The 25,033-nt window shown below is 35.7% G+C and overlaps 1 protein-coding gene across 4 annotated transcripts in view; it reads right to left on the minus strand.

The window, feature by feature from the left end:
• SCAF4 (SR-related CTD associated factor 4) overlaps positions 1 to 25,033 on the minus strand; it is a 56,204-nt gene that overhangs the window by 28,770 nt on the left and 2,401 nt on the right. For 3 of the 4 annotated variants that reach the window (XM_082655070.1, XM_082655072.1, XM_082655069.1), the window contains exons 2-7: positions 6,376 to 6,459; positions 5,426 to 5,470; positions 3,752 to 3,913; positions 2,458 to 2,593; positions 1,992 to 2,131; positions 1,197 to 1,373 (exon numbers count right to left, since the gene is read on the minus strand). In XM_082655070.1, coding sequence (XP_082511196.1) covers positions 1,197 to 1,373; positions 1,992 to 2,131; positions 2,458 to 2,593; positions 3,752 to 3,913; positions 5,426 to 5,470; positions 6,376 to 6,459 — 744 coding nt within the window. The remainder of the gene's footprint in view (positions 1 to 1,196; positions 1,374 to 1,991; positions 2,132 to 2,457; positions 2,594 to 3,751; positions 3,914 to 5,425; positions 5,471 to 6,375; positions 6,460 to 25,033) is intronic. The other variant, XM_082655071.1, reaches the window with a different exon arrangement.

Consider the following 25,033-nt stretch of genomic DNA (forward strand, 5'->3'; position numbering starts at 1 on the left):
AATTTTTAATACAAGTTCAGAGAGTTTTCCTAATCACAACACAACACAGAAGACTAAAAAACAAAACCACAATACATAACAATTTATGTTCACATATGGATGGGAACATACACAACTCTGTTCAAAGCAGAGTGGAACTGATTTCCCTTTCTACTTTAGAACTTTCTGTATTATTTGCAATTTTTTCCCTAAAAGCATGTACTTCTTTTGTACTAGAATAACAAGCAGTAATTATCATATGGATTCTTAATTTGGACTACCAGCAATAAAGTTTTGTATCTTAGAATGTTAGAAAGAATCAAAAATTTTAGAGATGATTGAAAGATACTTCGTTCTAGGATTTTCAAACTTTTGTGGTTTTTGCACTGCAACTTGTAAAATGAGATGAAACTGTATATAGTCATAAATCCAGTAAATAGACATGACATAAACAGACAAGAGTGGAGTTGTCTGGGCTAACATTTCAACAGGAAGCTCTAAGCTAGGCATATCCAGCACATCTATATCCTTAGTGGCAGCTCCTTAAACATAATGAAGGCCCAACAGAGAAGTTGGAAGACACTCAACCAACCCAAACCCTCATATTATAGATATGGTAACTAATGTTTTTAACAGCAGAAAACAGAAAGCAACTTAAATGTCTATCAATAGGGGAATGGTTAAATTGTGATGTCTCTATGTAATGGAATACTCCTAATAAGCACTCAGTAAATGTGTAGATTTACATCTATTAACCTTAACAACAAAGAGACAAGAGGATTAATATCAAAACAAGCAAGTTAAAAACAGTGTGTATGTATATATATGTGTATATATATACTAAAAACACATTTTATATATGCACACACATATATAATGACCAAAAAAGAAAAGCATATATCCAGGAAATTAATTCTGAAAAGATACACAGCAAAATGTTACAGTAGTTACCTTCACGTATGGGGGTTAATGGTGAATGTTCCCCTGTTTACTTTCCTTTACACTGTTTACTTTTCCTTTATATTGAAAATTGTGCAATGAGTATATATTAGATTTTTAACCAGGAATAATAATCAATGTTTTGATGTCGAGGGGGAAAATCCCTCAAATTACAAAACAACAAAATGAACAAGCCAGAGAAGCTAGAGAAGGGGTAACTTCCACATTCCAAGTTGAGTGATGTAAACAATGGGGTGGGTTATGTGAGAGAAGCATACCTTGTCAAATGCAGTTTTTTGTTCAGGTTGGGGGAAAGCAGCTTTTTGTTCAGGTGGTTGTGTAGGAGCTGTCTTTAACTGAGCTGTGATAGCCTGAACCTGAGCCATCACAGCATTGTCAATGGCGGGAGACTGTGGTTTTGGAGGCTGTTGAAAAGTCTGAAGGATCTGCTGAAGCTTAAAGAATGGGAAGACTGATAAACCACATAATAAAGTATAATCACAGTATCAAAAGTTAATTTACTAAAAAAAAACCTTAATGGTGACTCAAAATAGCATAGGCACAGAGTAAACTGGAAAAAGGAACCAACCTTTTAATAATGGTTACGTTTATTGTGAATGAATGTATCAGGGATATAAGATGTGTCACTTAAGGTTAAAAATGTATGCTGATACCCCAACAGTAGAAAATGATGGTCAGAGAAAAGAGAAAATACACTGAATTGTGAACAAGGTAAATATGTTTTCTAAAAAAGTGTAAAAAAAATCATCTCCACCAATCCAAATAATTTTGAAATCTGGAAATGCTAGAATTGTGAGCAACAATACCACCAGTCAGCGGTTCTGCAGTTCTCTCCAAAGGGGTACTGCTATTTCTCAGTGTGCTGTTCCCTTGTTTCCCACATTTCCCCTATTATCCCTATGTAGTATCCCTTCCCTTCCTAGTAAAGGCCTTTCTATTTGAAAAGTAGAAATATTTCCTCCCCACAATGTGCTCATTAACTAGGAATGAAAAATAAGAACTGACAACAGTACCTAACTGCAAACAATTTAATCTTTGGATAGGCAGTTTACCTGTTGACCTTGAGTTGTCTGAAACAGTTGGGCCACAGCAGCAAAAGCATCAGAGCTGGGCAACTGTGGTACAGTTGGTATGGAGTTTGTAGTGGCTTGTGAGGGTTCAGAAGAAACTTTAACTGGAGGTGGAGGTGAACCTAAAAAAGAAAAGATCATTAAGCACTCGGTAAACTTTAACTCATAAATATTCCTTTTAATCTCCATTAAGCTTCTTTACTAAAATAATACTGCATTCAGTTTAACATAGAGTAAAAAATACAGATTATGGTAATACAGCCTATACGGTAACAAGCACTGAATACTTTTATTAGAAATAAGAATTATGGGAAGAAAACTATACCTTCTAAGATGTAAACTCAAGTTTCCTTCTTATAGAAAACTTCCATCACTATAAACAGACTCCAAACACTTCATGCACAAAAAATTATACCATCTTCTAAGCTCACAGATACATCTGCCATACCTTCATTATTAGTAACATTTTCTGTTACTGGGGCGGCATTACTGGTTCCTGCTGCCATGTCCAAAAGCGGTTGAATGATTTCAATTTTGAATACTCCATTTTTTTGCCAAAGGTTCAGCACACGAACTATTTTACTCTGTTATGTGTGAGAAAACATAAATATACAATAAATATTTGCATAAATAATTTATTATACCTCTTACAAAAAGAGGAGGAAAAAAAAACCACCCCAGGCTAATATTTCCATGCTATATCTGTTTTCATAAACAGAAAAAAATCTATCATCAGAATTACAACCTGGTTAAACTACACTAACTGACCTTTCTTCAGTAGTGCAATCTAGAGTAAGAAACAGAAGGGCGGAAAGAAAGAGAAAAGAAATATAACCTAGAGGATCAAAAGAAATGCATTATAATACTTAAAAATGTATCTGAAGTTTCCATTATATTTTACTTATGAGTACAAAGAAACAACCATTTATCTTACAGAAGTGAAGAATTTCCCGGGATGACTATAACAGTTAAAATATTTAAGACAATTATTGGCCTGTAATTGTTAGGTAAATTGTTTTGTGGACTAGTAAATATGAAGGAGATCCAGAGAAAACGTGTTATTCATGGTTGTAACTCTTATTTCCTACTCATGGAATGATCTTCTTTTCTCTTGTATATTTTCCCCACAAGAGCATTCCTTCAAGAATATACAGAATCCATAACACTCAAATTTATATGCCGTTTATTGTAGTCTCCAGTCTTCATTTTTCTGAGTCTACCAGTGCATTTCTCCCACATACTGGAGTCTAGTTTTCTGTCTATAATGTTTTTCTATCTTTTTATAGTACATAGTAAAACCAGCTATAAATGTGAGGAATTAAATACTGTAGTCTGATTGCTAATGAATACCATTTACATTCTAGCAGCTCCATATGCTGGGGAAAGCCATCAATTATTGGTCCCTTCCTTTTGGAATAAGCAACAATCTGAGATAAGCACTGCTCTCCTCTACTTGCAGAATTTCTTTACCATTCAACCACAAGAAATCTTTCCAACAATGTCTTCTTAAAGCAAGACTGTGCTCCTTTTATATTTCAACAGTACAACATTCCTGAAGGACTTCCCAAGAAAACAGATATGACTACTATAGAAAAAACTGGGTTTTGTTTCAAGTTCATGATTATCTTTCTAGTAATACAGAAGGCTTTAAATATCTAATATACATTTAAATAGATTTAAGTAGATACAAAAACAAAACCAAAACAAGAATACAAGCTTAATTTAAAAATTATAAACTCTACCTTATCTTCAGATGGACAAAGATACAAATATTGGAATGTGGCAGTTATGTTTTTAGAGAATCTTGGCCCAAAAACATCTTTATCAGTTCCAAACTGATGACGAGACTGTCTCACAATTGAGTCGATTACATATAATCCCGGAACCTTGTATTCTGGTTTACACTACAAAGATTAAAGATGTAAATTCAATACAGGAAAAGCAAATCACAATTTGACACCCATTAATCTCACTTTCATGAAACTATATATCCAAGAATTACTTCTATTTAGAAACTACTTGAATGTTTAGTTCTCACTGGCTAGCTTGTCAAATTTCCCACAGGTCTGCACAGAATTGCCATTCTCTTGATACTTCAGACCCCCAATATTTCACTTTTCTCTGATCCCTCTGTCTCCCCACACACAACTTCCCAGAATCAACATGACTTTACCAATCCCTAAGCCACCTCCATACAAATCCACTTATTATGGATAAATCTCTGCTGTAATTCATCCTGCTCAAAAAAATAATTTTTACCTTTTAAAATTATCAAGGAGATCATTTTAACAACATATCAATTTCAATTCTATTAAAGTACAGTACCAGAGAAACAAAAACTGAAAGGAGAGGTCATTTTTGGCCTTTCAAATTGACAAGGTAAAATGAATAGACAGACACCTGCACACATTTCTGGTGGTACAACCTTTACAAAAGATTTAGCAATAAAAGTAAAGCCTTATTTGATCCATCAAGTCTATTTCTAGAAATTTATCCTAAGGAAAACAATTAAGATGCCTCTGAATTTTTTCCACAAGGCTAGCCACTGAAGTGAAATGGCCAGTAATAGGGAACTGGCTTAGTAAATCGTGAAAAACAATCATATGTTAGAATACTTTGCAGATGTTTATAATAAATTCCGTGGGAAAAGCAGGTTATCCATCAGCCTATGTCTTCATTTTCCTTTTATAAATGTACATACTAAAACATGAGTAAATATTCATCATAACTGGGGTGGTGGCATATAGGTAATTTTAATTGTTTTTCCGTTTTATTTACTGGTACTTTGATTTGCTACTATAAAAACCTCTATTGACTATACTTTTTAGTCTTTTGGAGCTCTAACTCCTATCTCACAGCCAGCATTAAATGGCCATGGACCAGAGACACTCCCACACACATTTATTAGAGCGTACTACATGGCATAGCTCCAGGTTGGGGGAGAAGACAAGGATATCTAAGTAAGCCTCCGTTCTCAGTCCTTTACTGAGAAAGACGTGTGCTAATCACACCATATAATCGTAGAAGTGAAAAACTGTTTAATTATGACGGGAGCAGGGGAAAGTTGGAAAAACTTTAAGAAGTGATTTCATTTGAAGTACTCCAAGATGAGTTAAATGTCAACAGAGCAGACAGGGCAAAGGGGAGAGAAAGCACATCAGGCTCAAGGAAGAGTCCTGTTCAGTAGAGAAGAAACTGTTGTTGAATCCTACCTCATAGTAAGTGCTCAAACAGTACTGCTATAAATTTTTGTTTTGTTAGAAAAAAAAAAAAAAACTCTAGTGATTAAAAAGAACTTCTAGTGACAACTTTTCTGTAGAGTGGCTTTAGAAGCAATTATCCAAATTACTATTTACAAAGTAAATTACAAATACTGATCACAACTAAAATGAGGTAATAAATAAATGGATAGTTACCTTTTTGATGAACTTTTCCACTATTTGAACTACATGCTTATAAAGCTGAAAAGAATGAAAAGAAAATCATTATCCAGTTTACATACTTCTACATTCCTTGTAATTAGAAAATACTTAAAAATCTTGAAATTTGCACAATTTGAATTAATTCCCAAGATGATACTGAAAAAACATGGGAAATAATCCATAGTCAACCCATAGTCAACAACTGAAAAAATCTTAACACATCATAATGAAACTACAAACTAAAACAGAAAACTACAAAAATTCCCCCAAACACAAGGTCCTTTTCTTAGATTTTTAATCAGTGAATCTTCATAAAGTAGCTTATTAAGGAACTTTATGAGAGGGCTAAGAACAATGGAACTGGAACTAAATAATGCAGTTTTTAAAGAGACTCACTTATTCAAGGTGTGACTGGGTAAGACATTTAATTTCATGAAGTCCAAGGTTTTTAAATAAAAATGAAGCTAATACTCCACTGATTTATGATAAGAATTAAATGAAAACAAAACAAAACAAAACAAACAAAAAACCCTCTGCCATTCTACTCTCTACTTCAATGAGTTCAACTTTTTTTAGCACCACACACAAAAAGGCAATTATGTGAGGTGATGGACGTGTCAATTGGCTTAACTGAGGTAATCATTTCACAATGTACATGTGTATCAAATCGTGTTCTATTACATTATATTACTGAATTTGTCAATTATACCTCAGTAAAGCTAAAAAATATAAAGGGAAAATATTAACAACAAAACAGGTTTTGAAATAATATGTTACAACATAGATGCACCATACTGTATTATTATGTACTTTCAGCAAAACCTGGTGAGTGTTCTTCGATTCAGGCCTGAAGTAATTCACAAGATGAATTCTCACATTTAACAATAACATTTTCAAAATTTCAAAAACATTTTCCAAATTAAATACATTTCTTTTACGCTTACCTTAATAGCTTTAATAGCAGCTTTCGTGATGAGAATCATCTTGGCTCGAGAGATGGGAGGCTTCATATCCATAAGTGAAAAGAGCTTAAAAAACAGAAAAAGAGGAAAAAAATGTTTTAATTACAAGTAAAATTAGAGGTTAATCCTTCAGTTCTACAAATATATTTGTAATATATTAACTAAAAGAATAATAAATTTTGGGGGCTTCCCTGGTGGTGCAGTGGTTGAGAGTCCACCTGCCGATGCAGGGGACACGGGTTCGTGCCCCGGTCCGGGAAGATCCCACATGCCACGGAGCGGCTGGGCCCCTGAGCCATGGCCGCTGAGCCTGCGCATCCGGAGCCTGTGCTCCGCAACGGGAGAGGCCACAACAGTGAGAGGCCCGTGTACCGCAAAAAAAAAAAAAAAAAAGACTAATAAATTTTTGGAACTAAGTTTAATAATTCGTCTAGTAAAGAAAAACAAGAGCTTTCCTACATACTGGCATCACCACTTCGAAAATACAATGGGAAAAAATCATATTAAAAGTAGCAAAAGAGGGGGAAAAAGGTAAAATATTTACAAAATCTGTAACAGAAAAAATTACAAAACTTTGCTGGAGAACTCAAAAATGGTTTGAATGGAAACAAACACACCATGTTCCTGTACTGAAAATGGCAATACTGTGACTCAATATTTAATATTTCATTCCAAACCTCATTGAGATTTTGGAGAACTTCAAATAATTCTAACGTTCATTTGGAGAAACACATGTATTACATCAGGCAAGAAATTTAACATGCCATTATAAAGCCTGAATTCACAATTTCTTGATTTAGTCAGGAATAAAAATGACACCATATTTAACAAATCTCACTACAGTAAATCCAGCAATCAGGTGCTCACAGGAGACTTAACCACACATGCATACTCCTTCCCCCTGAAGTTTAAATCCAACCAAGATATAATGATAGCCCATAGAGGGTTACAAAGATAAAAGACATTAAGCTTATATCTAGTTTCTTAAATTCTTGTTTTTGTTTTGTTTTAATCATAGACACACACATACTCTTCTAAAAATACATCTTGAAATAAGTTTCAGGGCTTCCTGAGCATTATCAACCTTATATGAACCATGTTTCCATTTCTTTCTAATTAATGTTGGTATTTCAAATATGGAACCCCTAAGACATAGACCATCTTTACTAGACCACTACTAAGAGGCTACCCTAAAGAACAAAAGTCTCCTTTCCCAGAATAAATAGCCCTACCTAGCAACATACCTTAAATTCCCTGGCAACAGAATTTTCACAGCTTTTCAAAACTACAGACACAATGGACTACAGACAACGGTAACAGTAATTTTTAGAAAAAGTACGCAATGAAAGATATACTCAATATAAGAACCAGATACATACCCTGCCTAAGCAGAGAAAAGCAGAATTTTTCCATAAATAATACTAAGATACAGAAAATGGGAAAAACACAAAGATATTAACACAGAAATTCATTTTTTAAAAAGAGATTAAGTAAATAAGGTCATTCTTTATCATTTTATTTACCAACATAATTAAAATTCTCCTTGAGAATAAAAGCTCACTAATTGAAAAACAATTAGAAAGGAGACAGTAATCTTTGAAACTATAAAAACTAATGAGAAAATACGAAATGATTTAAAATATTTCAACTTCAACACAAACTGAAAAATATCAACACTGCATGAAATATACAGCACACATTTTATAAAAGGGCATGTTCTGCCCATTTCTAAGTTATAAAAGTTATTAAGACAGTTGTTTATTACCGTAGTTCTATTTCCTTCTCTGGACCTTAAAGCAGAGAAAGGGGAGACAAAAAAGTTTACACATGGATCTTAAGAATAAGCAACAGTGGGACTTCCCTGGTGGCACAGTGGTTAAGAATCCGCCTGCCAGTGCAGGGGACATGGGTTCAATCCCTGGTCTGGGAAGATCCCACATGCCGCAGAGCAGCTAATAAGCCCATGCACCACAACTACTGAGCCTGCGAGCCACAACTACTGAGCCCACGTGCCACAACTACTGAAGCCCACGGGCCTAGAGCCCGTGCTCCACAACAAGAGAAACCACCGCAGTGAGAAGCCCAAGCACCACAACGAAGAGTAGCCCCCGCTTGCCGCAACTAGAAAAAGCCCACGCGCAGCAACAAATACCCAACACAGCCACAAAAAAAAAAAAAAAAAAAAGAATAAGCAACAGTGAGAACTACTTCTCTGGCCATTAAAAGCTTAAGAGACTCATATTTCAATGAAGCCTAAGCCAGAGCTAATATTCATTTAATGTCCCAAAAAGCACTTCTTGATTATTTCCGCAGTAGGGAACTCCCCATATTAAAACAAAACAAAACAGACAACTGAGCACAGAAGACAGACCAGTGGTATCTTCTGATGAAACGTTCCACAGTTTATACTTAAATCATAATTTATTTAAAAAAATTAAAATACAGACTACAGGCAATAGAACAGCAAGAGAGCATTCAAGTGCTACCATCTAAGAGACAGAGGAAGGGTGTTTATTCCACTAAAGAAGGCACAACTCAGGAAAAGAGGAGGGAACCAACACTGAGTGCTTATGTATAAGGAAGAATTACCTTTGGTGGTACATTATCTCATTTAATCATATTAACAATTAACATAGATTGTTACACCTATTTTGAGATGATACCCAAAGGGATTGCATCTGTTTCGGATGATGCCCAGGGAACGGGTCTGGACTACAATTTGTTGATTTTAAAGCTTACAATCCTTAATAGCATAGTCATCTCCTTATACAATTGCTGCTTATTGACTAAATACATGCAGAGACCATTAACTACGATGGGGAACACAGACAAAATATCAAGTAGGCATCTGTGCCTGTCTATATGTATACTGTATTGATTCAGGGATAATGATAAGACATAATGAATTTAATTTGGGATGCCTACTGAATATTCAGGTAGAGCTATCAGCAGACTGGAAAATGCATCTTGAACAAAGAAGAGGTTCTGCTAGAAACTGAAAGGTCACAGAATCAAAGCCATGAGGATGAGTAAGACGAGAACAAAGATGATATAATTAACTAGGGTATACCAAATATTTCAATGTGGTACAGAGAAGGGAGTTGCACAAAGGTATTTGGCAAAGTCAAATGTTATAAATTAGCTTTTGTGTATGAACGACTAGTATATCATCTGCAACAGGGCAAGTGCCCAATAAACATCACTAGGTGCAGTGTTCTCCCTGTTATTACAGATCTGCATTCAGAATTAATGTAATCTGTCAAAGAAAACAAATGTGTCAAAGCAGCCAGAGAAAACCATGCAATTCTCTTATATAAAATAATAGCAGCAGTAGGACCCAAAAGGTACAAAACCTCCTTAGAAAGCCTTAGTAAGAAAAAAATACTTGTCAGCAACAGATATGAGTTTGTCTTTTTGCTGTCACCAGCTAAATAACTATTAGAAAATACTAAATATGAACACTGCTCTGCTGGGTGCCTGATTTACAAAGTATTCTAAAAATTATGAAGAATCACTCACAAGGATCCCTTATATCAATAAAGAACAGTTTCAAAAGAAGATAAGGAAGGAGCATATTTGGCCCATGACACCTGTAGAATTCAGTGTTTGGGGGTTAGTCAAAGTAACATAATACTCTGCTATTTATTAACAGTATAAACATTGACAAGTTTAGTTAACCTTTTCTAAATATCAAGGATTTCTGAAATCTGAAAAAAAGGATTAATAGCACTCACTTCACCTCGTAAGACTGTTAAGATTAAATGAGATAATGTATATAAATCTCTTAGCCTAGTACCTGACATATAAATGGCTCAGTAAATAGAGGTATATAATGCCCTGGGAATCTTGACACACACCTCGAGTTTAATTTTTTGTTATGGCTTACCATAATACCTTTTTTGTATTACATCTACTATTCAAGTGCTGACTGAATTTAGAGAAATTTTCTCTATACTGAAAATACAGTAGTATCAAAGAGTTTTAAAGCTGTATAGCACCTTAGTATGTAATCCAGTACTCATACCAAATTCAGAACTGCTTTCACAATACACCCGGCAGGTCCCATATTAGTCCACAGGCTTAATAACTCATAACTAACCTTACCCAACGGTTACAGCAGTCTTCTTTGTACTGACCCCAAATCTCCCTTCTGATAACCTTCCCTCCTTCTCCTGTTCTAGTTTTGCCTCTGGAGCACAGAACAACAGTGATCTTTCTCATGTGATAAAATAAATATAACTAAGCATGTTTCCCTTTCTCTTATCTTCTTCAACTACTAGCCAAATGATATGATTCCTAGATCCGACTATCCTGGCTAATTCCTTTCAAGTATAATAAACCAAAATAAACAAGAGCCCGGATATATTCCTGTAGAATCTAGTGGATTGTCTTTTGTATTAGTTTCCTATTCCTGCAGTAACACATTAGCTTAAAACAACACTTTTGGAAGTCAGAATCTCCAGACTTCCCTGGTGGCGCAGTGTTTAAGCATCTGCCTGCCAATGCAGGGGACATGGGTTCGAGCCTTGGTCCGGGAAGATCCCACATGCCACGGAGCAACTAAGCCTGCGTGCCAAACTACTGAAGCTTGCACGCCTAGAGCCCATGCTCCGCAACGAGAAGCCACCGCAATGAGAAGCCCGTGCACCACAAGGAAGAGTAGCCCCCGCCCACTGTAACTAGAGGAAGCCTGCACGGAGCAACAAAGACCCAACACAGCCAAAAATAAATAAATTTAAAAATAAATAAAACTGTACCTTGTTTTTTAAAAAAGAATCTCACTAGTCTGAAAACAAGGTGTTGGCAGGGCTGCCTTCGTTCTGGGTGCTCTAGGTCAAAATCTATTTCTTGCCTTTTCTAGCCAAAGTGTGCATAAATTCCTTTGGCTCATAGCTGCTTCTTCCATCTTCAAAGCTGGCAGCATAGCATCTTCTCTCTTCCCTAACCTCTGCTTCCACTGTCAGAGCACTTTCTCTGACTTTCCTGCCTCTCTCAAGGAAGGACCCTTGGGGTTACACTGGGTTCACCCAGATAATGCAGGATAATTAACTCAACTCAAACCCTTAATCACATCTGCAAAGTCTCTTTTGCCAGGTAAGGAAACATATTCACAGGTTCTAGGATTCAGAACATGGACATCCTGGGGTAGGGGAGATCATTTATTATTTTTTAAAAATACTGCTTAATTATTAACTCACATTTATAATCAACTGAAACCCTCAGACTGTTTTCACTGGAATCTTTATCAAAACTAGATCTTCATGTTGATTTTATGTTGGTTTCTGACAGTACTTTCAATCTACTTAGGTAGTCTGGAAATGATTTTCTGTTTTCAGTGTAGCAGCTATTCCAATCAGTTTGCAAATTTCACAAACTACTTTATATGGCTTCCTCCAACCCCATGGTTTTTTAAATATTAAAAACAGGACCTACTTGTAGGATGACCTTATGTGATATTCCTTGGGCCCTGCCAGTCAGCTAAAATTCACTTAACAATACTCTCATCCTATGTATTTTTAAAATTTATTCATGATGAAATCATGACAAATATCTTTCTGAAATATTTGGTTTAGAGTCATCACTAGACAAACTTTACAAAAGAAAAATGTTTAATTTGGCCTGTGAGAATCTGTTCTGGCTCCTAGTGACTAGATATCTCTAGACAGAATCTCTTTCAATGGGATACTTACCCCTACCTTCCCCCCACTTAAACTTTTAAGTATTTGCTTTCCTTAACTTTATTTTATAATGAATTATACTGATTATATCTAGTACTCCTTCCTTTGCTATTATGACCTCCAAGATGATAAATTCTGGCTTAAGCTCCTGTTATTAATAATTACAAAGTTCAATTTCAGGAAAAAATTTGAATGCTTCCAAACAGAAATACATACACTCACAGTAACAGGCTGGTACTCAAATCTCCCTTCTGACAGATAAAGATATCAAAGAGTTCAAGTCTACAGTCTTCCCTCCTCTTTCGTTCATCTGACTCATCAAATCTGATACACTGGCTTCAACCAAATCAAGAGTTAAAGCCAACATAACTTAAATGTTTGCTTGTAAAATATATTTTATAAAAGTACACATTAGGGCTTCCCTGGTGGTGCAGTGGTTGAGAGTCCGCCTGCCGATGCAGGGGACGCAGGTTCGTGCCCGGGTCCGGGAGGATCCCACGTGCCGTGGAGCGGTTGGGCCCGTGAGCCATGGCCGCTGGGCCTGCGCGTCCGGAGCCTGTGCTCCGCAACGGGAGGCCACAATAGTGAGAGGCCCGCATACCGCAAAAAAAAAAAAAAAAAAAAAAAGTACACATTAAATTTAACAAAACAAAACTTAGTGGAAAAATCTTTTAAAATCATCATCTCCACAAAGATGCTTTTTTGTCCATCTAATTATAGCCTGAAGATAGCTCCGTAAAACACTTACTGCTAGAACAATTACAGTCCCTTCTTACCTGGCATTTCAGTTTATGCCTTTACCAAAAGGTAATACTCTCTTAATACTGGGCATTTAATGTGATGGGGGGAACAGGTGTGTGTGTCTGTGGGGGGGGGAGGTGGGGCACACAGGGAAAGGGGAGATGCAAGCACATGCTAGACAAGTATCATTATGCCACTCTACCTGAAAGCAGAATATTGCATATGAGTTAATCAATAGCACATACAAACAGTAAGAGAGAAAATAAAACTGAAAACTGTACATAGGAGAGTAACTCAATTAACAAAGAGAACCCCAAACTAATATAGAAAAAAAAATGTTCAGTCTTATCAGTAGTCAAAAAGGTATAAATTAAGACAATGAGATACAGTTCTTCAATTATCTAACTGTCATGAATGTAGATTAGCATGAAGCAAAGAACTAAAAAAGTCCATATCTTTTAAACCAACAATTCCACTTTTAGAAATTTATCTAAAATAATCAGATGTTCCCAAATCTCCCAAGATGACTTTTAAAATTAGAAGATAATTCATGTTATTGAAAAGATCTGGTAACCATATATAAAGTTTCCATACACAAGTGGAAGGGAAAAAAAGACTGAAATACTCTAAAATGTTAATGGTATTTGGTAGAATACTTTCTTATTTTCTAGCTTAAGTTTACCTAATTTGCATTAATTTTATTCTTTTGTTTTTATAAACTTTATTTTTAAACATTTTTTTATTTTGTTGTGATTTCTCATTCTTTTTAAAAAATATTTATTTAATTTATTTATTTTCTTTATTTTTTTGGCTGCTTCGGGTCTTAGTTGCAGCACTCGGGATCTTCGTTGTGGTGCGCGAGCTCAGTAGTTGTGGCGCGCAGGCTGAGTTGCCCCACAGCATGTGGGATATTAGTTCCCACATGCTGGGGATCAAACCCACATCCCCTGCATTGGAAGGTGGATTCTTTACCACTGGACCACCAGGGAAGTCCCATAATTTGCATTAATTTTAAAATGAAAAAATTAAAATTCATGGATTAACAATGAAAAACTTTGTGTCTGAGACACAAAAATGCATTTCTCCAACTTGACTGTAAAATATACAGAATCATCATTATCAGGTACAACCTGTCCATGGAGTAAATCGTGTCTTTGAAGTTAACAGTTATGTTTAAATCAATGCCTTGTAAACCTTTAATACAACTTTTCAAAATTGCTAAAACAAAATTTTAAAAATAAAATTTGCCATTTTAAATCTTTATAACTGAAGCCTCTATGCACACAAAACCCAAATCTGAAAAATTTCTTAAATATATTTTTGACATCTGTGCATTAAAGAAAGCATCCCTTTTAATTACTGATATATGATTTACTCCCATGTAAACTCTATTTACTTTCCAGAGAGTCAAATCCTTTGAAACGCAAATAATTAACCAATTTTCCACTTGCTTAGAGGACTGTCTGGAGACAAGACAGGTCTGGCATTAATACAAAATATACCTAACAATAGAGCAAATTTACATGGCTCTTTAAAACAGAGATGAGAAAAAGAAACTGTACTGTTCTCCTGCTCCTACAGAGCAGGGTCTTTACTTTGACTTAAACACTACAAAATAGTTCTATTTATTTCTCCATAAAAGTCACTTTTCACACTTCTAAAGTTTCCAAGCCAGATATTTTTACAAACAACAAACCTGCAAATAATATTCTCAAGTTTAAAGAGTTTTAAAATTTTTCATACTTAGGTCTACACTTCTTTACCTTACTACACTTTCCCACAAACATAAACTTTTCTCCTGGTTCCAGAATTTAGAGAAATGCTTTACAAAATACACACATATAAGTTCAAATATATACTGTTAATATTAAATACGAAACCACTTTCAAGTTAACTACTTAAGTTTCTATGTGCTTTATGAAAATAGAATATAGTAATATAGCAAACAGGAGTTTAAACTTCATCACTTTTTAATTATATCACCAACTCCTAATTCTGTTACCATTTGCTGCTGGCAGGACTAATTTTCTAAGTAGTTAATTTCTGACAACTCACTTGCTACCTTGCTTCAAAGTATGCCCTAATTTATTCTTCAACTAAGACTAACTCCCTTACAATTTCCAAGGGTCTACCCTTCACTCAAACTTTTTACTTTAGAACCAAGGCTGCCTCCCCCGAATCAGGGATTTTAACTCCTTCAGCTCCACTTACTACAACAGGTCATTTTTTATTCCTTACCTCCATTTTGATTCACTGAACTGCAATCAATCCTCAACTTCCTTTTCACTTGTTCGAGAAATAGGTCAGGATGTGATTTTAGGAAATGCCAAATATTTTATCCATGCCATTACTCTACTTTACTAGCATAGACGCCAGGTTTCAAAATCACTTTTACTGTGCCTCACTAAGTAAACTTTGTGTCCACCCAAAGTTGGCCATAAAACATTTTTATGAATTACATAGTTCCTTCCAGACCTCAATCGAAGAAATAAAAATTTGTTCCAGGATATAAAATCATCTGATTAGAAGAAAAAAAATTATCTCATATATTATATATTTTATCTATACCTATTTTTCTCCCACAAAGTTGTAATGACTAGATCTATACAAAAGAATGGGATTAAAACTGAAAATGCTAACATTTATAAAATCCCTAATTAATTTTAAATTTTAATTGTGAATATAAATTAGTAAATGAAACATAAACACCTAAAAGCATATCTTAAGTTTTAAACACTGATTGCATCTATTGCATTATTGTGGATGACTTAAAAACTCCCAAACTTCATCATTCTTAAACTTTGGCGAATCCTTCCACAAATATACATTACAGTGCCTTGCTATCTTTCTTCAAATATACAAAAGTTGTTTAGGGAGCCCTCTCCCTTCATAAACAATAGACAAAGGTCAGCTGCTCAAAAAACTTCCGAGTAGCCATGTGGGGCTGTAGACTGGGCTCAGGCAGCCTCTTACAGTACTCTGTCAAATCACACCACCCCTCCCGTTTCCTTACCTCTAAAATGGAAGGAAGGTAAAGGCATATATAAAACACCTAACTGGTATGCTGGCATCTGGTTGGTATTTAATGAGCAAATGCAGGATTCATTTCCTGTCCTTCCCTTGAACTGGCTCCACTGGATTACTTCTTAAAATAGCATGTAAAAACTAAAGATATCCTTTGAACAAACTTAGGATTCAGGATCAACAAAATAACTTCCAGAGCCACTCAGTAGCTAAGAGATATTGTTTTCAACCTGATAGAAAATAAGATCAAGCAACAAAACAATGAAAATGGTGTTAAAACCTGACTTTTTTGTGTTTTTCTTTAAACAGCTTTGAGATATAATTAATATACCATAAAACTCACCCCTTTAAAATGTACAGCTCTGTAGTTTTTGCTATATTCAGAGTTATACAACCATCAACACTATTTAATTTCAGAATATTTCATTACACCCCAAAGAAATTCCATACCCATTAGCAGTTACTTCCCATTCCTCCCTCATACCACCACCAATAAACTACTTTCTATCTCTATGGATTTGCCCATTTTGGATTATTTCATATATTTAAAAAACCACTAACTTTATAAAATATGCTCTTATATTTACTCAGAAATGGTTAAGGCCTTTATAAAGATTTGAATGTATCTCTGAATCCCAAATGTGGCTATCCTTTCTAAAGTGATTTATCATCCAGCAACTCTTAATTACAGTAAACTAGATAATATATGACCATTAAAGTTTAAAAGAGTATTTTATGTTTCCTAAAAGCTTAAAAGCGATATTACCATAAATTTCCTTATTATAGGTTTCCTTTAAGCAGGGTATTATAATTCTACATCAGCTAAAACTAACCTCTGACAAAAGGAGGAATAAAGTGGAATACTCATGGTAAAGTGCATAAAGATATTTAGGGGATATTGCAGAAAAAGATTTACAGACTATAGGGTTAGTCAACTATCGCTCTCCAGAGTAATAACACACCTAGAGAGGGACAGTGGGAAAAGTCCACCCAGGGGAAGGCAGAAAGTGGGTGAACTGTCTATAAAGACTCTAAATAAAACAATAAAACTGTTTGAGAATTGTTTTATTTATCACCAAATGCTAGCAATTCTAAATAATATCAGGGATAAAATATTCCTTCCCCTAAAACATTTTGTTGACTGAGATTCTTGTTTTAAACTACGGCTGTGGTAACTGATAAGTTTTTAATACATAAGCATCAAACCTGTACATTTTTATTATGTATCCTTTAATAAGCGATCTATTCTAAGTGGAATTTCATTAGGAAACCTTCCAGTTATATGATCAGTGCATAGAACATGCAGATTCGTTACACCTGTTCATTTGGAGAATGACTACAAAGAGGTTCAGGACGGCCTGCACTCTCCTCAGGGTCAGTTTACGTCTGCAATTCTGTAGTTCCTATGTATATATATTCGTATGTTTAAATGGTACGTTTAAAGTATGATAGCTGTTTGCAAGTCTTCTTTCCTGATATATCTTTTTTTTCTGGTGTAAATACTTAAAAGCAGCCAGAATTAGTCTTTAACAAAGAAACACAAAGCTTGATGATCCATGAACAAAAATTATGGAGAATGCCATTACACATAATTTCAAAGATGTTCACCAATCATAATAGAGACCTACACTGAAACTCTGGGTGAAAATATTTTAGTGAAAATTTTTTGACTGAGAGTACATTTGGAAGTCACTAGAATCGATGCCAAAAAAAGACATGGACAGTATTGTGATTTCTAAAGTTTACTGTGAAGTGAGCTTTTTCTAAATTTCTGCTAAAGGAAACCTTATGTTTAAGTCATCCCAACTACTGTATATGTGCTGCTTCACATACAACCTTTAGTAATTAGAATTAATGAGAAGTGTTTTTTCAGTCACTTACAGGTGAAGGTAAAATTGCTAAATCTGACTATAACTGTCTACTGAACTCAAATATTGTGAAAATCAACTGACAATCATTGACAAATATGCAGAAGTTAAGGCTTAAAAAGAAACTGGAATATTATTATTCATTACTGTGACAGAGCAGGATGTAGATAAAATTTTCTACTTTTATCAAAAAAGTATTAATGAAATTTAAAAATATTAATCAATTAATTCTCTCTGTTGTAATATTTATTTGTAACCGGCATGAAGTTCAAATTTCTTTCCTGGCCAATTTCATGATTATTTCTGAGAACTGTTTTGTTGTAGAAGATGAATGTGTTAAAAGAAAAAAAAGAAGAAAGAAAAAGAAGAAAGTTCTGCTCTGGATGCCAAATATGCTAGGTACACTACTGCTCTACGATCTCTTCCAAGTGACCCACATGGATTTACACCAAAAGCCACAAATTATCCAAACACCAATTATAACTTTCAAGGGGTACTTGGATGACCCTCTACTTTTCACTGAGCCCTGCTATCTCCCAACCGCCCCCCAATCTAAACCTTGGCTTCTAATTCTTTTTTTTTTTTAACATCTTTATTGGAGTATAACTGCTTTACAGTGGTGTGTTAGTTTCTGCTTTATAACAAAGTGAATCAGCTATACATATATCCCCATATCTCCACCTTCTTGCGTCTCCCCCCTCCCACCCTCCCTACCCCACCCCTCTAGGTGGTCACAAAGCACTGAGCTGATCTCCCTGTGCTATGCGGCTGATTCCCACTAGCTATCTATTTTACATTTGGTAGTGTATATATGTCCTTGCCACTCTCTCACTTCGTCCCAGCTTACCCTTCCCCCTCCCCGCGTCCTCAAGTCCATTCTCTACGTCTGCATCTTTATTCCTGTCCTGCCCCTAGGTTCTTCATAACATTTTTTTTTTTTTAGATTCCATATATATGTGTTAGCAGACGGTATTTATTTTTCTCTTTCTGACTTACTTCACTCTATGACAGACTCTAGGTCCATCCACCTCACTACAAATAACTCAATTTTATTTCTTTTTACGGCTGAGAAATATTCCATTGTATATATGTGCCACATCTTTATCCATTCATCTGTCGACGGACACTTAGGTTGCTTCCATGTCCTGGCTACTGTAAATAGAGCTGCAATGAACATTGTGGTACATGACTTTTTTTTTTTTTTTTTTTTTTTTTTGCCGTATGCGGGCCTCGCACTGTTGTGGCCTCTCCCGTTGCGGAGCACAGGCTCCGGATGCACAGGCTCAGCGGCCATGGCTCACGGGCCCAGCCGCTCCGCGGCATGTGGGATCTTCCCGGGCCGGGGCACGAACCCGTGTCCCCTGCATCGGCAGGCGGACTCTCAACCACTGCGCCACCGGGGAAGCCCACATGACTCTTTTTGAATTATGGTTTTCTCAGGGTATATGCTCAGTAGTGGGACTGCCGGGTCATACAGTAGTTCTATTTTTAGTTTTTTAAGGAACCTCCATACTGTTCTCCATAGTGGCTTGGCTTCTAATTCTTAACTCCAGAGTTTCACTGGATTTCTTGTTGAATTCACTACTAACCTGTACAATGCTTCATCAGTATTATCAAAGTTTCTATGTATTTATCCATGAATTCACAAGCACCAATAAAGAGCTCTAACTATAACACAATAAAAAGTAATCGACAAACCATGCAAATATTGAAAAGGATCAAGGTGACTGGAGCATAATAACTTACAATACTGTTTGAGCAATCTTCTAGTTCTCAAAAAAAAAATCATGACAGTACATTTTAATTACACTTACTATTAACACAGAAATGTAGACATGTCTCTTCAAGACTAAGCTCTCAACAGATCTTAGTAAGGCCTAATACAAATTTAACTATTACCAACTTTACCAAAACTTCAACTGTTAATAGCTAAGCTGCTTATCCTATATACTACCTGATAACATAACGTAACTTGTTTTAGGCTTATTATTAAATCTGCATGCTGTTGCTCTGAAGTATGCTAAAAAAAAAAAAGATTCCACATATTATCTCAACAAATATCAATAACACTAAAAGTTCATCATTTATGTTAACAACTTTTTTCCTATCATGTTATCAAGGTGTATCTGAAATGAGTTTTAAATGCAGGCAGACATCTATAGAAAAGTAACCTGTCATACAACTCAATATCAAAAAAACCAAACCAAAAATGGGCAGAAGACTTAAATAGACATTTTTTCAAAGACACACAGATGGCTAACAGGCACATGAAAAGATGCTCAACATCGCTAATTACTAGAGAAATGCAGATCAAAATGACAATGAGGTATCACCTCACATGGGTCAGAACGGCCATCATCAAAGTCTACAAATAAATGCTGGAGAGGGTACGGGGAAAAGGGAACTCTCCTACACTGTTCGTGGGAATATAAATTGGTGCAGCCACTATGGAAAACAGTATGGAAGTTCCCTAAAAAACTAAATTAGAACTACCACAGGATTCAGCAATTCTACTCCTGGGTATATATCCAGAAAAAACAAAAATTCTAATTCGAAAAGATACATGCACCCCAGCGTTCGATACCAGCACTACTCACAATAGCCAAGACGCGGAAGCAACTTAAGTGCCCATCAACAGGTGCACGGATAAAGAAAATGTGGTATATATACACAACTGAATATTACTCAGCCATAAAAATTGAAATATTACCATTTGCAGCAACGTGGATGAAACTAGAGAATGTTTAGTGAAATAAGTCAGAGAAAGACAAGTACTATATGATATCACTTATATACGGAATCTAAAAAATAATGCAATGAATCTATGTACAAAACAGAAACAGACTCCCAGACACAGAAAACAAGCTTATGGTTACCAAAAAGGAGGGGGGGCGTATGGGATTAACAGATACAAATTACTATATATAAAATAGATAAGCAACAAGGATTTACTGTATAGCACAGAGATACCCAATATTCTGTAATAATATAATAACATATAATGGAATATAATCTGCAAAAAAAAACGGAATCTATGCTGCACACCTGAAACTAACACAATATTGTTAACCGACTATGCCTCAAAAAAAGTTTCCTGTAATGATTAAGTGAATTATATTCACTTGGGCTCCATGTCAGAGGACAGCAACCTACAATTTGTACCTGGTAAACAAAAAAACACTCCCACAAAAACATACACATACAGGGACTTCCCTGGTGGCGCAGTGGTTAAGATTCTGCCTGCTAATGCAGGGGACACGGGTTCAAGGCCTGGTGCAGGAAGATGCCACATGCCACAGAGCACCTAAGCCCGTGTGCCACAACTACTGAAGCCCAGGTGCCTAGAGCCCGTGCTCCACAACAACAGAAGCCCGTGCACAGCAACAAAGACCCAACGCAGCCGAAAACAAAACAAAAAAACTCCCACAAAACAAACAAAACATACACATACAAAAACCAACTACCATTCTGTCAACTTTTTATTAGGTACTTTTATCTCCTGAATTCTGTTTCACAAGATTTACAAGCCAACTTTTCCATTACTCCAATTTTTCTCTGAATCAGTTCCTTATCATATGTCCACACATTTTTCTGAAACAAAATACTAAACAAAATGAGAGACTAGGGAGAGGAATATTTTCAACAAGAACATCAGTGATAAATCCTGCTACAGAAAGCTCTGAAGAGCCAGCTTTATTCCACTCACCATAAAGCCAGACCTCTACTGTTGTCAGAGATAAGCAATTCTCTGAGTCAAGAAAGAGCAGAGGAACAAAACTATAACTTTTAGTATCCCAACTCCTGTGATTAACAGCGGGACATTGTCAAATGAGTCAAGAGAAACCTCCAATTTTACTTCTGTTGCCCTGGTCCTCTACATCTCTTCCACACAGTAAGAACCGTGTTTCAAATCTTTGTCCACTTCTTTAGATAGACCTCTCAAAGAAGAAAGGAATGATCAAAAAGCAACCAGACTGACATTACAGGTTAAAAAAAAATGCTTTACAATACTCATCATATGACCTAAATTCTAGAAGACAATCATGCCTAGTAATCAATAGGTAAAATATACAATAGTTCATACAGAACAATTTCCAGTGGGAATAAGAAGAGTGGCAGGCTCCCCAATGAGATGTGGAGCTCAATTCTTCCTTCAGAGTAACATGATTCAAGACTGTCAGCCCAAGTGAATAAGAGCAGCAAAATCAATTCATGTATTAAAATTACTCATAAAGTTTAATTTGTCTGATTTTAAAGATAAACAAATATAAAAGCACTCATATTTTCTTCCTGCACTTCAAAGTAGCATTATATGCATACCACACCTCGATACAGTAGTTCTCACAAAGTAACTCCAGGATCCTGGGGGCTGTGGGGAGCGGTGTGGGGAAGAGGGTGTCTGAGTTCCTTTCAGTGGTCTGTGAGGTAAAAACTGTTTTCATATCAATACTAAGACATTTCTTGCCCTTTTCATTCATTTTCTCAAAAGTATACAGCAGTTTTCCAGAGGCTACCTGATGCAAGAGACTGAATGAAAAAGTATATACAAGAATTCAAGTTTTATTAAACGTAAGTTTAAATGAGATTTGCAAAAATATAAAACCATGTCACTCTTCTAATTTTTTTTGTTTTGGAAATGTTATTTTTCATTAGAAATGTTATTTATGTTCACATGCAATAGGTACATTATTTTTAATAAATGTGTTTCTCAGCTTAAATTTCTGATATGGTAAATATCAAGATATAACCCACAGATACAAAAGCTCTCTGTGGTCCTTAACTTTTAAGAGTTTAAAGGAGCCAAACTCCAAAGTTTGAGAACAGCTGTCCTAGAGAAACTCTTCCACAAAGAGACATGATTGAGAAAGTTCATTGCAGTGTTTGTCAGTAACAAATGAGAAACGAATGTTCATCAACTGGGGAACCAGATAAATAAAATACGGTCTATTCAAATAATAGCATACTACACAGCAGATAGAAAGAACTAAATCTTAATATACAGTATTAATAATGTTTAAGCAAAAAAGCATTGCGGAATATGTACAATATACTACTCATGTATACCAAAATATAGAATATTGTTTAAGGACCAGAGATTGATATTATACTAAATTCATTACTTGATTGCTTCTGACTGGGGGGGGGGGGGCGGGGATAGAGGAGATGGGAGGAAAGAAGGACTTTATAATACTTTATTTTAAAATTAAAAACACATAAATAACAACTGTCGATTCTTGTTATATTCTCTGCACGTTTTTTGTACTTTAAACATCTTAAAATCACAGATGTTGCCCCCCCAAAAAAAAAAGTGAGGGAGAGGGAAGAGTTCTTCTTTTGGATTTAGCGAAGACTGATTAAAGGCTAAAAATGCAATCTACAGATTTAAAAAATCCTATCTATAACCTTTATCCATTCAACAAACTTATGAACTACCAAACCCTTCTTATTAAGGAGTGTATATAAACATAATAGAACACAATTAAGTATCACTGATTTTTTTTTACTCATCTTTCCATCTTTTACAACACTTAACACAGTGTCTTGTCATAAAAGTCCTGTCAAAATGCCTTTAATAACCTTGGCTTTTTTTATCTTCCTTCCTCTCTTATCACAGATATACTGACCTCTTTTACCTGTGCATCAGATCTGTTCCCTTCCTCTCATCCACAATTTTGCTCTAAGTTAACCAATCCCTCTGGCTGCTTTAAACTATGCTTTTTTTTTTTTTGCACATTCCGTCCCTCAACATGCTTTAACTTCTATGCCCATCTAATAGAGACCAGGGCTTGAACACCACTTACTTAGGTTAAGACTTTATATATACACGCTATATAAACATACCAAAGGGCTAGCACCAGTGCCTACTACACTGTTAATTATTCTTCCTTCCCTTCATCCTTGAAGCAACTTTTCCCTGGGAATACCTCCAACCAAACTTCTAAAACAACAAAAACAAACAAAAAACCCCAACTACTTTACATTTGCTACCTCTTATTTCCTTATCTCTCCTATCACCATTCAACTTTAAACTACAGATTCCATTACCCTCAAAGAATTTTGTGGCCTTTTTCTTACTTAAGTCTTAACCTGTGACCACTCCCCTGGTATTATATAAAATATTATCTTCAGGCAGCAATTAAGAGGGGACCATCTGTATTCAAATCTCAGCTCTGCCATTAACTAGTAGTATGCCCTTGAGAGATTTATTATTCAACTTCTTTGAAAATCAGTTTTCTCACCTATAAATGGACGTCTACGCAAGGTTGTAGGAGTATTAACTTAGATATGTATATATAAAGTGACTGACATGCTATATAGATGCTTATTAAATATTAATTCCTTTGTCTCCCCCTCTCAATTTTCTCTAGGGCACATCTGAGAGTGACTCCCTGATGTCTCCCTCTAACTCTTGCTTCCAAGTTTGAGTCCTACGTGACCAACTGCTTGCCAAAAATTTCTACACGACTGTTCCACTCAAACTCAAGCTGTTCAAAATCGAGCATATTTTCCCATCCACTAAATATACTTTTGATGACTGCTTGTCATGTTAACAGCATCCCCCCTCTCCCAGCACTCAGAATGTGGAGGCAAAAGGTGCTTCTAAACCTACCAGATGTCAAGTCCATGGATTCTTCTGGTCCACATCCTTCCCCTCCTCTCCACTCCCTCTACAGACGTGCCAGGTTCAGATTCTACTTGCTTCTCCTACCTCAGTCCCCAACCCGCCAAATTTCTCCAAACCTCTGCCTTCTCCAATATATACTACAAATCAAGCAGTATTTTGATTATCACTCCACTACTTATAACCTTCAATTTATCCACGACCTGGAAAAAAAAAATGGAATTCAAACACATCAGAGATGTAAAACTTGTCAGACCCAAAATTATTGATACCTTAATGATTCTTACTTTCCAGTACTCTCAGGAGTCAAACTACTGTTCCTTATTTCTCACCACTGTAGCCTCTGGATTACTTTTCCAACACCTTCGGAAATCCTGAGACTGATACTATCCTCTCCGCCCAAGTCTAATCCCCCACGGCCATCCCACAGTACTCTACAAGGGCCCCAAAGGAAGCCATTCTATCCCATATTAAAGCTACTTGCCTAAGTTTTGTGTCCTCTATTAGTTTAGGCTCCTATGGGACAGAGGTCCTCAGTAGTAGTGCCATCGTATTAAGGACACAGCTTTACAGCTAAGCAGGTTTGCAAAATGAAGATTTGGGAGATCTGAAGTTACAGATTTGAACTAATCAATAACATTTCATGAATGGGGGGAATTAACTGAGAAGCACTACAATCAGGCAGGCACAAGGAGATGGATTTTAAA

This window comes from Grampus griseus (assembly GCF_964374135.1).
Source record: "Grampus griseus genome assembly, chromosome: 5".
Classification (NCBI taxonomy): Eukaryota; Metazoa; Chordata; class Mammalia; order Artiodactyla; family Delphinidae; genus Grampus; species Grampus griseus.